We start from the raw sequence: 16996 nt of genomic DNA, 5'->3' as shown, positions 1-16996 counted from the left end.
GTTCATTTGTCACAATCATTAAACATTAATCATAAAACAATATCACATAATACTAAGTAATAAACATAATTAAAATTAAAAAATATAACATACAGTTAATCCCATTTACATCCAATCAGTATTTACAAATTATTTTGATTAAAAAACTCCTCTAATGAATAAAATGACCACGAGCAAAGATATCTCTTTAATGCTGGTTTAAACAATTCAATTTTATATGATAATGATTTTATATTTATAGGAAGATGGTTAAATATCCTCATTCCAATAGCGTATGTCCCTTCATTATATATTGTTAATCTAGCAGATGGAAAATGAAGGTCAGTATTGTGCCTAGTATTTAGACCATGAATTTCTTGATTAGTTTTATAAAGATGCTTATTTCTCACAACAAATATCATCAAAGAAAATATATATTGAGAATAAAATGGTAAAATTTCCCAATCTTTAAAAAGTTGTCTACAAGAGTCTCTACATCTAGTCTTAGCCATAATACGGAGTATTCATTTTTGCATCTTAAAAACACTAAGACTATGTGGTGAATTACCCCATAATAAAATACCATAAGATAATAATGAATGAACATATGCAAAATATATCATTCTTAGAGTATTCTCCGTCATAAGGGGCGTGACAATCCTGATAGCATAACAAGCTATCATGCATTATGAGGTAGGCCATGCCATGTGAACAAGCCTGGTTCTGATAGCAGCCCAAAGAATTTTATGCTGCTGGTTTTCAGGGGCTTGTGAAACGATGGGACAAGTGCCTCAATGTACAGGGAGATTATGTTGAGAAATAAGAGCATTTTTCAAATCAGTACTCCTAATTTAAGTTCTATATCCATTTGTAACTTACTTATTGACTTACCTACGCACGTATATTACTGACATGAATTACTGGTGATAGTTCCTGTGGTGTAAGTGTTTGTTTACACACACACATATTCTCTCCAATGGATACTGGGGTTAAAGTGGCCGAGGGCTGAAGCCTACCACTCACCTCCAACTAGTGCCCAGGTCAAAAATTCATGGATCTATACATCCACTGCTCCATATGCCTTCATGGTTAAGCACAGGGACAACCTTAGAATTGTGTTTATGCAACGTACAAGAAGATTTTTCCTAATACTAATCACAAATTGTATACACACTATACTACTGACATGCATTACTGGTGACAGTTTGTGTAGCCTAATTTTGTGTATACACACACACACAAGAAAATTTCTTCCTGAAAAGGGAAGGAAAGTCGCAGTTTTTATGCTTCTCCAAGTGTACATATCAAAATTCCAGACTTTACACTAACTGGTAAGAGAAAGATCAAATTGCTTAGGACAAATTTTAAAACAACTATACTCACACTGACGTTTAGTAATTTATTTTGCTTCTTGTTAAATAAACTGAAGGAACTATTATAACAAAACTCACCGTACTTTCCATCTTCACTGCGCATAATGACAGCGGCAATGGTAGGAGTTTGTGGTTTACATCTATTTCATGATTTTCACTGGGTGAAGAAAATGGGCACGTCTTTTGTTCTCAAGCAGTTTTTATTTTGACTTCAGGTACACTGTACTATAAACAATACGTTTGTAACCTCTACTGAATATACATGCCACCAATCCCTCCGTATTAATAACCCTCTTTATTTGTCATTAATATAGTCTAGGTTTATATACAACTGCTAAGTCTGTCACAAATTATTCTATTCTGATCCCGCTAACATTACACTGAAGAGCAATTTATTTAGTGTTATACACCCCAACACAAACTGAAACTCTCTCTAGCATGGCAAACACATTATTATGTTGTGGTCAATATTACAAAAATTTTACACAACATATTCCAAGGTATTAGGATCAAGAAGGGTGTGAAATACTATCGCATTTTATGGGGTGAGCAAGTATTGACGTTTATATGCTGTAGTTTACTAACAAACTAATGTTATCAGTGGTAAGGTGCATGTATAGAGAATTCCCTTAAATTATGAGAGCCTCGACAGTCTACGAGGTGCAAATTATGAAGTTGACACGAATAAAGGTGATGTGACCATAATCTTTTTTTTAATGATCAGGGTGATACATATGTGGTTGTCTGGTTATGGAAACCACGAGTGAAAATCAGCAGATCACGGTGTTATTACATTGTTATTGGAACATTAGAAAAATAATAATAATTATACACATAATTCCATGCGGTTAAATTGCCTTTTGGGGGTAGCAAAATGGCGGAGTTTTATGTGGTTATGAGCTGATGTTGCTTCCAATGTATAGTGTGGAAGCTTGGTCCCTATAGTGTTTGTAATACTAAGTAACTGAAGTAACAGAGATTCATAGAAGAATCTATATATCTATTAAAGCAAGAAAATAAATGTAGTAACAATGGCCTCATATACTAAATAAAGCAAGCAACGTTCTGTATTCATATTTCTTTTCACTGTTCAGTGTAGTTGTAGTTGAGAGAATACTATATAAATGTACTGTGGTCCAATGGCCCTTACTTTATGCCTGTCATTTTGCATGAAATAAGTAACGTAACTGCAGAGGAAATGCCTTTTACCAAGAATATGCAATGGACATTTACAAAAGGAGCCTCTCGGCAGTTGCATTAGTTGCTCCTGGCAGGATCCCTGAATGCAATTCTCAGTGCTTCATATATTCCCCTCTTCTTCCTGTAGATCAATACGTTTTGTTCTATGAAACTTTCAGACTGAGTTCTTGAAATTCTGTCCCATTTCTTTCATAGTATTCTGTAAAAGTTATTTGTAATTTTTGAATATATGTAAAAGATTGAAAAAGATCCCATTTTGAAACCTCTCACATATATTAAAGCACTTGATAAAATAAAGCACATTTTAAACAATATGTAACAATGTATGGGATATCAAATTTATGGAGCTGTCACTATTCATATACTCTTCATAAGACTGATTTGTTTCGGTACTAATGATGAAAATTTACATTTCAGATATTAATAAAGAAGTCCAACAGTTAGTTGCCGTTCTATTCATGTATCCTAATTAATAAAATTAAAACTTTAAGAATAAGCTTAGTGGAACAAAAAGTTCAGTATGGACGTAATTAAAGTGGAGCACGAATCTAATATTGATACTCAGCCCATGCCTTCAGCAAGTGAGGGTCAAGCTGCTGCTGTCAAAGTGGAGGATCCACTGGAACCATTTACATTTGTTGCAGTGAAACAAGAAGTGGTAAGTACTTTGTGGTTCTATATAGATACTATTATAAAGAACAGAAACATGTGAGTATTTTGACATAATGTTCAGGAAACTTCACAAAATTTTTATCAGGGAACCACATGAAGAAGCATTACTTGGCAATATGAAACACATATACTAAAATGTATGTTACAAAAGTAGACTTTGGGGATATAAACACAAAGGGTAGGATTTTGAGATGAGGATGCAACTTTCATTGAATGTGTTAACTGACGTCTCTTCTCTTTTAGGAAGAGTCATGGGATGATGATGAAGCCAAGGATGATCTTAAAAGTGAAACTACAATGGACGAACCAGATATTGGTCCTGAAAGGTATGTAGTTTGATGTGCACATACACATTTTCTGGATTTAAGAATTACCCCAATATATTCTGCCATTTTATGAGACTATTTACAAAATTGCTGTATTGTGGCTCCAAAAAAGTCACTATTTAAAAGGAATACTTTTCTTTTCAGTACGGATCGTGTAGTTATGTTACAGGAAGATGATGCTGCTGGAGGCAGCTCCACTCAGTTGGTTGCAACAAACTTCAGTGTCCCTAAGAACACGGGTTTCCTAAGCAACATCTTAATATCTGAATATAGGAGAAATATGAAGACTGGAGTAAAACTCTATAAGTATTTAATATCAGATAAAGGAGAGAAACGTTACTTTTGTGAACTGTGTGGCAGAACTTACTTACGTATTGGCGACCTTATAAAGCATGGCCGCACCCATTCAGGACTGAGACCATATACCTGTGATATATGTAACAAAAGTTTCTCAAAGAAAGACGTTCTCCGAGAACATTATCGTACCCACTCTGGAGTGAAACCATACAAATGCGACCTATGTGATAAATGTTTTACCAAAAGTGGAAATCTTGCCATACATCGACTGATCCACACAGGAGAGAAGACATATACTTGTGATGTATGTAATAAAAAATTCTTGTTGAAAGGTGTCCTGAAATTACATTATCGTATCCATACTGGTGAGAAACCATACAGATGTGACATATGTAATAAAGCGTTTTCTAGAAGTGGACATCTTGCATCTCATCAACAGACTCATAATAAGGAAAAGCAGTACATCTGTAAAGTGTGTAACAAAGAGTTTTCACAGAAGCACAACCTACAGAGACATTCTCGCACTCATATAGCAAATGAATCACAAAGCTCTGTCACAGTTAATGAATAATTGAAAGCATTTTATTTTGTTTTGGCAGTTGTGATGTATTCAGTAAATATTCTTGATTTACTTCTGATCGTTATATGTAGCAAACATGGTTCTGAGATGTATTGATAAATATATTCTCCAAAATGCAGGTTGTACATAATATTATTTCATTTGAAAAATGCTTCTGTTTTAAGTTGGGTAATGAGCAGATATGAGGTGTGCTGTCTGTGAATATGGATTACAATGAGAATTCTGTGGATGTGGAAATGGCCATAGGGACTCTGATGTGAATGTCATGGCATGCTGATAGTTGTGAACATTTTCTTCTTGTGACTGATCCAACTAGTTACTGTTTTCTTATATATAATATGGAAATTGTGTTGTGTATTATTGTGTTAATGTATGAACAAAAATGGCAGTTAGAAGCATTTCATGAAACTGATGGAATGGAAGAATTTTAAGGAGTGTGGTTGCAGTGAGTGATGATATGCAAATGGAGAGTAAACAGTGTATGAAAATGGGAAAACTCTGAACACGGTAAGGGAGAGAGATAGTTACAGTAACTTACAATGTAGAACTTTATCTGCTGTTTTGGATTTCAGATTTTTACAGCATATGGTCTCCTGGTTTGTAATGCCATGTGTTGCAACCTAGCAGACTTATATTCCTTATCTGCTGTTCCGTGAACTGTCACATTTTATTTTCTAAGTTCTTGTATATGGATTTGAGGGAGGGTGAAGTCCATAAATATTTTTTTCTGTATATGCCAAGTTTGTTTATCCCACAGAATACTTCATAATGAAGTGAGGAAGTTAATCATTATGCATACATTGCTTTATTAATTTACATTTCAAATATATATCCCATATTAACTGCTGTAATCTCTTTTGAATGACACTGGCAAACTGATTTAATCTTGGCAGTAATGGGATTTATACTGTCAAGAACTGTGACACTAGGCCTGGTACATATGTGTTAACATGATTTTCCAGTCATCAAGTAGAATTTATAATATGCTGGCTGACTGACAGAAAATAACACATGTATACAGCAGATTTTTCCCCTGTTGATGGTCACAGGGACATATGGGTGACAGATCTCAAGACAGAACATCTGGTTCACTGGTGCTGTATATTGTACAAGGTCTTACTGGTAATGCCCAGAGCATGAAGAGACACTGAATTTGATGTATAGCATGTTTTCATGTATGTCTTACATTTTACTGTATTGTAATTTGTAGCAAGATTTTTAGATAATGATATTTAGTTATGCATTTTGTAAGCTCATAATTATAGATGAAATATAAGAGGAAGTTTGAAATGCTTCTTCTTTACATGATGGAAGAAATAAATATATGTATAATCATAACAGTAAGGCAAAATAAAGTTACTGTAGCTTATATTTAGAGCATGTTAAATGAGAGACACACAGTAAAGGTAGTTTCAATTATAGATTTTTTGTGTTGTCAAGAGAATAAACATTTGTGTACACTTCGAATTAATAAGGATAAAAAAAAGGTAATTTAAGGTGAAGAAACTGGATAATATGTAGAAGAAAATGTTTACAGTATGCCATTTGAAAAAATCAATACTGAAGGACATTTTTTGGACCATGTATTCTGTGTATAATTCAGAAAAGTCTGCACTATTCAAAGTGTAAGCTTACATCCCTCCGTTTCTTTCCAAGCATTCCTTCATTAATGATATTCAATCTAATTGTAACTGAATTCAAATATTAAATAAACATATACAAAACTTAAAACTCTCCAGCATTTTGCCATGTACATAGTACCGTGTAATTTTCTTTGTAGCTTTCTATGGTAAACTCAAGGTCTGTACAAAAGATAATCTGTGTCCGTGGTTAAGCTGTCCACAATTAAACATTTATTTATTTCCTGCACATGAGCATACTGAATAAGCAGTTATGAATTTTGTCATATAGTTTCTGGCAGCAGAGAAGAAATGCTATTCACCACTCCTAGCAACAAATCTCTGTTACTTTCTTCAAGAAAATGACAATTAACATACTTTTTCATGCATTATAAATCTTTACAGTTATGGTATATTGAATTGAAAGAGAAATTGTGAGTTATATATACAGGTTCTGTACTTGCCCATGAATTTTAATTTCAGGGAAATCTGCATGGCACTGTAGTGTTATGTACTGTCATTTCCAAAGAGACTGTCACAGTTTTAGCAGACTTAAATTAACAGACAACTTGTTTTCGTTTTTTAATCATTTGTTCTGAACTTCTGATCTGTTGAAGAAAGTCGTTTTCTGGGATCTGGCGCCGTGTATTCTTGGTTTCAACCGACATTTCGGAGGAACATATTGCCTCCATCTTCAGGGTAGTTGAATTGCCTGCGAATACAGATAGCAGTAGCTGCAGTGATTGGGAAGCGAAAAGCGCTGGTTTATATATAAAGTAGGCAGGGGGGTTGGTGAGGGAGAGGGGACCAATGGGAAGAGTGAACAGCGATTAAGGCCATATATGGTCTGGGTGGCGAAAGGGGGGATAACGGCCAGTGAATCCAGGCAACTTGGGGGTCAATGGCATGGAGGTGGCAGTTAAACAAGAAGAACCGGTTGGCTGGGGACAGGTTACTGATGTCAATGACATGATTAACAGGGGACAGGCTACTGACGTCAGTGACATGAAGAAGAACTGGGGTGACTTGGTGGAGTTCTCTTGAGGGAAGAGATGAGAGGATTCCATGACTTGTTGAGACAAAACCCTGTTTCCTTGTTCATGTTGTTCGGATGGAGCTCGATCTCTATGGCCTCCATGATGATCCAAACCAGGTAACGGCTCTTACAGGAGAGTATGGCGGTTTTGTGAAACTGGATACTATGGTCTAGCTCAATGCTGTGTTCAGCTGTGGCTGACTTGTCCGGATGTTCCAGGCGTAAATGCCGTTGATGTTCTTTCAACCTGGTGCCACAGAATGGCCCGTTTGCCCAGTGTAGACCTTGCCGCACTCGCAGGGAATTCTGTAAATTCCCGGTGTCCTCAGTCCCAGGTGGTCCTTGACAGGCTGGAGGATTATATATCTTCTTAGGAGGCAGGCCAACTGATTTGATGTGGTGTCGGGACAGCACTCTGCTAATCCTGTTGAATATAGTCCCGACAAAGGGCAAGAAGGCGACAGTGTCTCTGCAGTCATCATGTTGATTGTGGTTGGGACGGCGGTTGAGGGCCCTGTGGATCTGCCGGTCATTATAACAATTCCGGCTGAAGATGTCATCAGTCTTCTACTTGGATGGAATATTGGAACAGCAGCGTAAGTATGAAATAAAAACTCATCAGCATTTAAGAGCAACAACATGGACTGGAAATCTCGTATTGGATTACATTTTAAAGTTTGGTTCAATTTTCTTGAATGAATATACTTGGGGATCAATCAGGGTGGGTTTTTGACGTAAAAGATCAACTACTGATCATTTTTTTTTCATTCATCAGATACTTGAGAAAAACTGCTAATACAATGAGACAGTAATTAGTTATTCATATACTTCAAGAAAGCCTATGATTCAGATAGGAAGGGAGTATTGTACAGTATTCTTACAGCGTCTGGGGTATCCATGAAACTGATTAAAATGTGTTTAAATGAAATGTACAGTAAAGTCCATATAGGTAAACATTTGTCTGATAACTTTCCTATCCAGAATGGTCTAAAACAAGGAGATGCTTTATCACCACTAATTTTCAAATTTTCTTTAGGATATGCCATTAGGAAGGTCCAGGAAAACCAGGTGGGATTGAAATTAAATGGGACACATCAGCTGCTGGTGTATGCTGATGATGTGGATCTACTGAGAGATAACATAGATACCATAAAGAAAAACACAGAAAATTTAATTGACTCTAGTAATGAGATTGGTCTAGAAGTAGGCGCAGAGAAAACTATGTATATGTTGCTATCTTGTCACCAAAATGTGGGGTAGAATCAACATAAATATAGATAGTAGATCCTTTGAAAATGTGGCACAGTGGAAGTATTTAGAAGAAGAGTAACAAATCAAGTCTGATCCAGAAGGAATTTTAAGACAGATTGAATTTAGGTAATGCTTGCTACCACTTGGTCCAGAAACTTTTGTCTTCATGTCTGCTGTCTAAAAAAGATTGAAATCAGAACATACAGAACTATAATTTTTGCCTGTGGTGCTGTATGGGTGTGAAGCTTGGTCTCTGACATTGAGGAACATAGACTGAGGGTGTGTGAGAACAAGGTGTTGAGAATATTTGGACCGAAGAGAGATGAAGTGACAGAAGGTTGGATAAAACTGCATAATGAGGAGCTTCATAGCTTGTACTCTTCTCCAAGTATAATTATAACAATCATGTTAAGGAGGATGAGATGGGCAGGCCATTAGGAAGACCAAGATTAAAATGGATCTTAGATCGGATGGAATGGAATGGACCGAATTGAACTGGCTCAGGATAGGAACCAGTGGAGGGCTCTTGTGAACACAGTAAGGAACCTTCAGGTTCCTTAAAATGTTGGGAAATTCTTGAGTAGCTGCACAGTTAGTTAATTATTGACAGTAATTACTAGTTTAAATATTATTAGTTGCTACATATTTTGGTTTAAATATTAATGACATTTAAATTAGGAAATAGTAATTATCAAGAGGTAATAATATGATAAAGTGTTATATCAGAAACAGGATAGAAATAAATAAACTTAAAAATTTACTATTTTGCAGCATTATAAGGAATTTTGTATGAAAGTTTAACTTCAGCAGAAAATATAGCATCACCAAATTAGTGGATAATAACTGATGAAGCATGAGGAATCTGTAAATTAAAATCTAAACAGAAAACACATATGCCAGAAACTTACATGTTTCTATCTGCAGACAAAATCTGTGAAAATGCTATTCACCAGACTTACACCTTCCTGGAATCTGGTCCTATCCACATTAATATCATTAAACCATGTATCCAACTAGGTTTAATGGAAAATTCTTATCTCTTTTTGGAGAGCTTGATGCATGGCCCTAAGTCCTCTAACAGTTTCCCGTCATTTATTGGGCTGCTTTCTACATAGTGAAGTAAATAATTTTGTCAGTATAATTGCAAACTTTCATTGCTTAAATCTGCTAAAGAACTGGATGCTGCTACTAAATACTGCAGCACATATGGAACTGTATTGTTCATGAAGACTGAATTAGAAGTGGGGAGGATGGAAAACAACTTCCTACAGGTAAACAAAATATTGTTTGAAGGAAACTGAAATAAAACAAAGGAAAATTAATTTGCATTAAGAATACTGAACATAGGTAAAAGGTAAAGCTATCCCTTTAACAGGCTGTGGAGGCCCATAGGGTTGTGAGACATCGAGGCTCCCACATTTTCTAGACAGTCAGCTCACAGATGGCAATGAGGTTGTCAGCCTTACATGCTGGCTGGCTGCCCTTTACCCCAAAGAAGATTCCTGGTACTCATTTCTATTAGAGGGTGAGTTGACGCCAAGACCATAGTGCAGCTGGAAGGATGAGGTCAATTGAAAAATCCAATGACCTCATTGGGAATTGAACTCTGGACAACCTGCTAACATAAAGTCATACTGTCACTGTGTGAACGTCAACTCAAACGTGGGCATGAGATACAAACATAATGGTTCTCTGTAATTTCAGTTAATTTGGGCCTGCTTGAATCATAAAGAACGTCCTCAATGAAAAGTATAAATCTACAGGGTTCTGAAAAGTTTTTGTCCTAAGTGGGTTCATTGTAACATGGTCTGACCACCATTACATTATCTTTGTCAGATGTCTCACATTTATATGCCTTCTCCTTACTGTGTTTGTGGTAAGTGAACTTCATGTAATGGGTCAATGGATATAGTCAGGTGGTGAAACATGGGGCCCTATATATACTTTATATAGAAGAAACACACACACACACATAAGAAGGGTAAAGAATTTTAGTGGAAAAACAAGAAACAGCAGCTCAGATGACTAGGAAGTAATTATTATATTTGAACATCATATTGTATTTTCAATTAATATGCATATGTATATAATCAACACAGCCCTTGTATAGAACTGTGGTCAATTACATACAAGATTTTATTTTTGCAACTTGTTTTGATCATATGTTTTGCCTTCAGGCTATGCTCCTTTCATTAAAATTATTGTTACTGTATTAAATGTTGGCCAGTGTCTGCATTAGCTTAATTTAAACTTATATATTCTCATGTATTTAATGACTATAGATTGGTGAATTATTTATTGACCACTTGTGTACACAACTTGGAAATACAAATAATTACAGCACTATTGCTAATCTCCACAATTCAGAGATCACCACAGCTGTTCCATAGCTATGGTTTCTAATGGTGGATATTCTTCAGCTTCCTGCTTTCAGGTTATTTTGTCACAACTGCTTGTGCAGTTGGGATTGTCAACTGAACACTCAACTAACTGGTTCCCAGGCTGGCAGCCATTTCACACCAAATTCCAAGTTTTCTCTTCACAGGCTGACTTCCAACTGACAACTGAACATTCTCACTCACCAACTAGCTACTTCACATCACTTGAACTACAGAAGACTACTCCAGGACTTGACTGAGCCAGCTTATAACATTTCGGCATGAATCACATAGGACACACTATTTCCATTGTTACAGTCCAACAGTCTTGACCATTGCATGTGTATCCGTTGCTGCAGGAACCTGATCACTGATCAGTTGCCTTTGATAGCGCAGGTATTGTTGACATATTTACTGGCCATTACCAAGCAATGCATGTTCCTTCCCATGATCATTGCATAGCAACGGTACTACATGTTACACCATAAATTAAAGTTAAAATGACTGTGATAAAATCATAAAGAAGGTTGTGCAATTCAAATTACTGTAAAGTGATCTGTTTTCTTGGGTATAATGCTGTAAACTCTGATGAATGTCAACTGACATTATGGAGGAACATGTCCCCTCATCTTCAGAGTAAAAGAATAAGCCAAGCAAGAAACCAGCACAAAAGCAGGTGGCTACCATATTATTGTCTTCATTTAATTACATTTTGATGTCAAAAAGCAGTTCCAATGTCTATTTCCTTCCATGCATGTTTACTTGTTCATTGTTATTGTGCTGTTTTACTTGATTCTATGCAGACTCTGCTGATTTATCCAGTTATATCATGATTATGTTTCGTTGTGTCTGTTTGTTATTAATGTCATTGTTCAGGATATGATGGTTGGTATTACTGTCAGTATGAGGTTGGATCAGTTACTGGGTTATGGACTTCTTACAATTCTGTAACAACCCACATAATTTTATTGTATTAATTTTAACCTCATGATTTTATACATGAAAATGAAAAGATGTAACATAACTTGAAGATGATTGATATGGTCAAAATATGTTGCAAAAATAAAATAACTTTATGGATCTGAGCCCTTCTTGAGAAGCTGCCAGTTGTGCAGCTACTCAAGAACTTTCCAAGATTTTATGGAACCTGAAGGTTCATTACCATGTTCACAAGAGCCCTCCACGGGTCCCTACCCTCAGCCCGATAATTCCAGTCCATACCACCCTATCCTATCTCTCCAACATGCATTTTAGTATTATCCACCCACCTGCACCTTTGTCTTACTTGTGGTCTGTCTCCTTCTGGCTTTCTTCCCCCCCCCCCCCATTCATGTTACATACCCTGCCAATCTCATCCTCCTTGTCTCGATCATTCTGATTACACTTCATGAAGCTCCTAATTATGCCGTTTTCTCCAACCATCTGTCACTTCATCCCTCTTCAATCCAAATAATCTCCTCAGCTCCCTGTTCTCAAGCACCCTCAGTTTATATTCCTCCCTGTCCCATTTGACCTTCTGTATGTCCACTAAATCGAACTTATGTTTTGATATTTTCTTCAAAACTGTCATGAGTAAACCTGCCCTTACAGACTTCTTACATTCCATGTACCAAATCTCAAATAAAATACTGTATATAATTGACCACAACTGTGTACAAGGTTGTGTGGTAGACATATACATATGAATAAAAATGTAAGGTGATCCCCATAACAGACCATGGAGGCCCATAGGGTTGTAAGAGGTTGAGGCTCCCACATCTTCTAGACAATCAGCTCACAGTAGGTGGTAAGGTTGTCAGCCTTAAGCACTGGCTGCCCTTTACCCCCCAGAAAGATTCCTGGTACTCATTTCTGTTATAGGTTGAGTCAACCCCAGGGCCACAGTGCAGCTAGGATTAGGTCAACTGAAAAATCCAGTGACCTTATCAGGAATTGAACCCATGACTTTATGTCTTGTAGCATAGTGCATCAACCAACTATGCTACTGCATACCCCATGTGTATGAGTTTATTTTATATTAATTGTGACTGCAGTGTACATTTTATATGGTGAAACTGTATTTCTCGGAACAAAAAAGGTATATAATATATTGCTGATATGTAACTGAAGAGACTGAACAACAGAAAAATAACAATAGATAATATTACACATTGAAATAATTAATATTTATAAAACAGTGACAATCATAACGTAGAACAAATTATATTTGAATGATACACTTCTTACAGTAATAGAATAATTAATTTTGGTCAGGTTTAAATTTGTTCATGTTGATATGAAAACTATGGACACCTGGCTGTTATTACAATAATGTATAAGTCAGCTTTGTAGCTATAATGAATGATTATGAATGAAAGTTCATGGATTCCTTCATTACAATAGATATCACTATACGTGCAAGAATGGTTATATGCTGCTCTACTCTGCGATTAAATGGCAGAAGTGAGAATTAATAATGAGCTAAGTCAGAGCAAAATGTATACAAATGAAGTCTGAATAAGCATAACAATATAAATGTCCTGCAAATTGCATTTTAGCAATTGTAAAATCAAATTATATTCTTTTACTTTTAATCAGGACAGGCAAAACTGATGGATTATTTTGTTAAATCTATAAGACAACTACAGCATATAATTCGATAAGCCTATTACAATTAAGTGCTCCTTGATTTACTGAACAACTGATAATTTAACAGAGCAGTTTAGTTCCCAACAGTTTGCATACCCCAGATGTACTTTTGTGTCTAGTAAGATTTCCCCCTTGAGTGAACTCTTTGTTGCACATGTCACACTTATACGGCTTTTCTCCAGTATGAGTACGTCGGTGCGTCACAAGATAACCACTATCCGAGAAAGACTTATTACATATTCCACATTTAAACGGCTTTTCCCTTGTATGAGTTCGGAAATGTCGTTGCAAAGTTTCCCTGCGTGAAAAATTTGTTTTGCACAAGTCACACGTATATGGCTTCTCTCCTTTGTGACTGCGGCGATGTCTTGCGAGATTTCCACTGTGCAAGAACGTTTTACTGCACATGTCACACTTATATGGGTTCTTGTCAGTGTGTGTAAGAATATGCAACATCAGATACTTTTTTGTAGGAAATACCATTTTGCATACTTTACATTTATAATATTCTATTTCACGTGCAGTCTGACAACTCTTATCGCATTTCCCAGTTTGACTACTGGGAAAAGATTCAACAGGAAATTCCTGCTTAGTCGGAAAATTGAAGTCAATTTGTGCTGAACTGCTATCACCAGCTGAGTCATCCTGACACACTGCTAACTCTTCCAAGCTGTAACAGAAACAGGATACCACAAGCTATACAAGTCCTTTGTGTTCTCTGAAAAATAATTTTTTCCTTCCCTTACATAAAATCTCTTGATTAACAATAATAATCACAAGAGAGACATGCTAGCTAAAACCAACCATCATGCAGAAACATGGATACTTCTAAATGTACAAATATATCTTTGGAAAAAGAATACACGAGGAAATTGTTCCATAGCCCCCTCCCTTACTTCTTCAGTGTAGAGAATCTAGAACCCTATTCTGAAAGGAAACAACACTCACGTTTGTAGAGACACTTCCTGTTCCTTGTTTGATATTTCAGACTTCCATGAGTCTCCGTGATCTGTAGTATCACCACATATCTGCCCAGTGAAAGAGAAATCTGATTCAATATGTGTAGACAAGACAATCGGTGATGAAACACATTTCACATATTTACATATGAAATGGGTAGTTAATGCAAGCCACACTTCATTATCTGTGCCCTTTATATGCTATGTACGAGTTATCTTGCTTAGATGCCCTTACCCTTCTGGTCTCAATTTAATTGGTGACTAAGAAGACTGGTGAAAGAAATGTGTCTCAAAGCTGAACACAAAAGTGTGTGGCCTTTCAATAAGAGAGATGTGTCATTAAAGAAAAAACTGGCAGCATAAATATCTCCATGAAAAAGGTTAAAAGAAATTCTGTTATGAATGCAGAACAGAGAAAATGCAACAAAATATATAAACAATTGCACTGATTTCTTTACAACAAACTTTTATTTGATTCCAACAAGTTTCATGTATGTGTATTTTGGTGGCTTGTGATGATTACACTTTCTTACTAGTTCATCACTGCTCTCAGGGTCCAGCTGAGTTCCTCCCTCTGACATGGCTCTGCGCATCGCTGCAAGAATGCTGGATCTCTCCTTGGTGCTTGGAGTGCTTGTGTTTTCAGTAAGTGCATCTTCATTTGTTTCCAAATCAGAAGTATGGCCTGACATCTCTTCAGATGACTCCTATACACAACATGATGAAGTCACATTTGAAACTCACACCAAAACAAAGTTCAAATTCTTCTCTTTGAACCACAGTTCACTGAAACTCATGGAGTTCAGGATTTAGTGATAGTAGGCTTTCATGAACTGGGTGAACAAAAGGGTCCTGCAAAAGCAGGAAATTTTTTGACTATTTGCAAATGAGTTATATTTGTTGATCTTGGTGCCTATGTACAGTTAAGTTTTCATTCCTTAATATGTCAATCTCTCCAACAGAAGTGATTCACAGCTTCTTCTTAGGCTGGATAAGAACAGTCTTCCTACTGCAAATAGATTCTTTAGACACTGCAGCCATAAACAGAAATGTTGTATCATATGAAAAATATCAAATATTCTACGTTCCACATGCCGGTCACAGTGGCCATGTCATCTAACACATGAAATGTCTTCACCTGCTCAAGCAATGGGATCATGGGTTCGAATCCCACTTGAGGCATGGACGTCTGCGTTTATTCTGTTTTTGTGTCACCCTGTTTAGGTAGTGGCCTTGCAATGGGCTGATCCCCTGTCCAAGAAATCCTACTGACTGTCTACAAGATTAAAGAAACTGATGTGAAATGGCATATCATGGATGCCCTATGCTCCAGAGAAACAGAATCACAACATAATTCCATATGATGGTAAACTATCCATGTAACAGGCCATGCAGGCCTACAGGGTCATGAGATGTTGAGGTTCTCATATTTTCTAGACTTTCAGCTCACAGAGGTTGTCAGCCTTAAGCATCAGTTGCCCTCTACCCCCTGGAATATTCCTGGTACTCATTTATGTTAGAGGCTGAGTCAAGCCCATGGCCATAGTGCAGCTGGAAGGATTAAGTCAATTGAAAAATCTAATGGTCTTATCGGGAATTGAACCCACGACCTTCCAGCTTGTAGCATAGTGTCTCACCCAACTATACTACCATGCACCCCTTCCTCATGATGGATTTATTCAGTTCTCTCTCTCTGCCTCTGCCTCTGCCTCAAATGTATGAATTCTTTTGTCTTACTCATAGGTGTGTGGTACTTGCATAATTTAATTAACATCTACCTAAACATCTCTTGACAGCATGTAACATCTTCAGCAGACAACCCAATGGAAGAAAAGTCCTTCACTTTCAAAATCTTGGTTTGGCAGTTTTGATTACCAGGTAATGACACACTCTCAAACATCTTTTACACACAGTATAATACACTGATATTAACACTTTGCAGACCGGCAATTTAAATATTTAAATCACCCTGGGGACTGGCATTTTTATACCTACTACCCTAACTTGTGCACTGTTCACTTTAAAAATTAATACGATGGGGTACCCAAAAGAAACAGAACTAATTTTTTTGTGGGCAGAGCTTTTGTAGTACCGCGTTTTGCCGCTATGAGCGCATAGAGCTAACATTCCTGAGTTGATAAGCCGACTACCGTTGCTTCAGAAGGTAAGGACTAGGTTCAGCAGAGTTTATAGTGACAACTGTTTTGTGTGATCGTCATTCTTGCAATGGCTGATTTTCGTGAACAGCATGCGGCGGTGAAATTCTGCTTTTTGCTCGAGAAAAGTGCAACAGAAACTCTTGAAAAGTTAAAAACGGCGTAAAAGGACGATGCTAAAGGGAAAACTCAAGTGTTTGAATGGTTTTCCCCGTTTCAAAAATGGTGAAATGTCAATTGATGACAAACCTCGTTCTGGTCGTCCTTCCATGGCCCGAACACATGAAAATGTTGAAAAAATTCGTGAAATCATCAAGGAAGATCGACGACAGACCATTGTTGTGGAGCTGTCGGAAGTGACTTGGAGCTCAGTTCAGCGAATTTTGACAGAATATTTGGGAATGAAAAGGGTGGCTGCGAAATTCGTGCCACGACTGCTGACTGCTGAACAAAAACAAGGTCGCGTGGAAGCATGCTGTGCTTTGAAAGAAGAGTCCCAAAATGATCAAAACTTTTTTTTTTCAAAAATTATCACCGGTGAC

General features: G+C 36.8%; 3 protein-coding genes across 4 annotated transcripts in view; 1 reads left to right on the top strand and 2 right to left on the bottom strand.

The window, feature by feature from the left end:
- Positions 1-1498, bottom strand: part of LOC117282443 (zinc finger protein 239-like) — a 13029-nt gene extending 11531 nt beyond the window's left edge. The window contains exon 1 of the mRNA XM_033752097.1: positions 1431-1498. Within this exon, the coding sequence (XP_033607988.1) occupies positions 1431-1442 (12 nt within the window). The 5' untranslated portion in view covers positions 1443-1498. The remainder of the gene's footprint in view (positions 1-1430) is intronic.
- A 313-nt stretch (positions 1499-1811) lies between these two features.
- On the top strand, positions 1812-6158 carry LOC111866102 (zinc finger protein 239). 2 transcript variants are annotated; one of them, XM_023854693.2, is made up of 4 exons: positions 1812-1897; positions 2970-3210; positions 3468-3550; positions 3695-6158. In XM_023854693.2, the coding sequence occupies exons 2-4, from the start codon at positions 3073-3075 to the stop codon at positions 4416-4418; spliced, it is 945 nt and encodes a 314-aa protein (XP_023710461.1). In that variant the 5' UTR covers positions 1812-1897; positions 2970-3072; the 3' UTR covers positions 4419-6158. The 2 variants fall into 2 exon arrangements, with proteins under 2 accessions (XP_023710461.1, XP_023710462.1); XM_023854694.2 differs by lacking the exon at positions 1812-1897 and adding an exon at positions 1914-2042.
- A 6739-nt stretch (positions 6159-12897) lies between these two features.
- LOC117282031 (zinc finger protein 572-like) overlaps positions 12898-16996 on the bottom strand; it is a 50098-nt gene continuing 45999 nt past the window's right edge. The window contains exons 8-10 of the mRNA XM_033752127.1: positions 14832-15005; positions 14288-14367; positions 12898-14009 (exon numbers count right to left, since the gene is read on the bottom strand). Of these exons, the coding sequence (XP_033608018.1) occupies positions 13400-14009; positions 14288-14367; positions 14832-15005 (864 nt within the window). The 3' untranslated portion in view covers positions 12898-13399. The remainder of the gene's footprint in view (positions 14010-14287; positions 14368-14831; positions 15006-16996) is intronic.

Source organism: Cryptotermes secundus, unplaced genomic scaffold (genome assembly GCF_002891405.2).
Source record: "Cryptotermes secundus unplaced genomic scaffold, Csec_1.0 scaffold318, whole genome shotgun sequence".
Classification (NCBI taxonomy): Eukaryota; Metazoa; Arthropoda; class Insecta; order Blattodea; family Kalotermitidae; genus Cryptotermes; species Cryptotermes secundus.
Note: the sequence above shows the minus strand (reverse complement) of the source record. Positions and strands in the feature narration are given on the sequence as shown.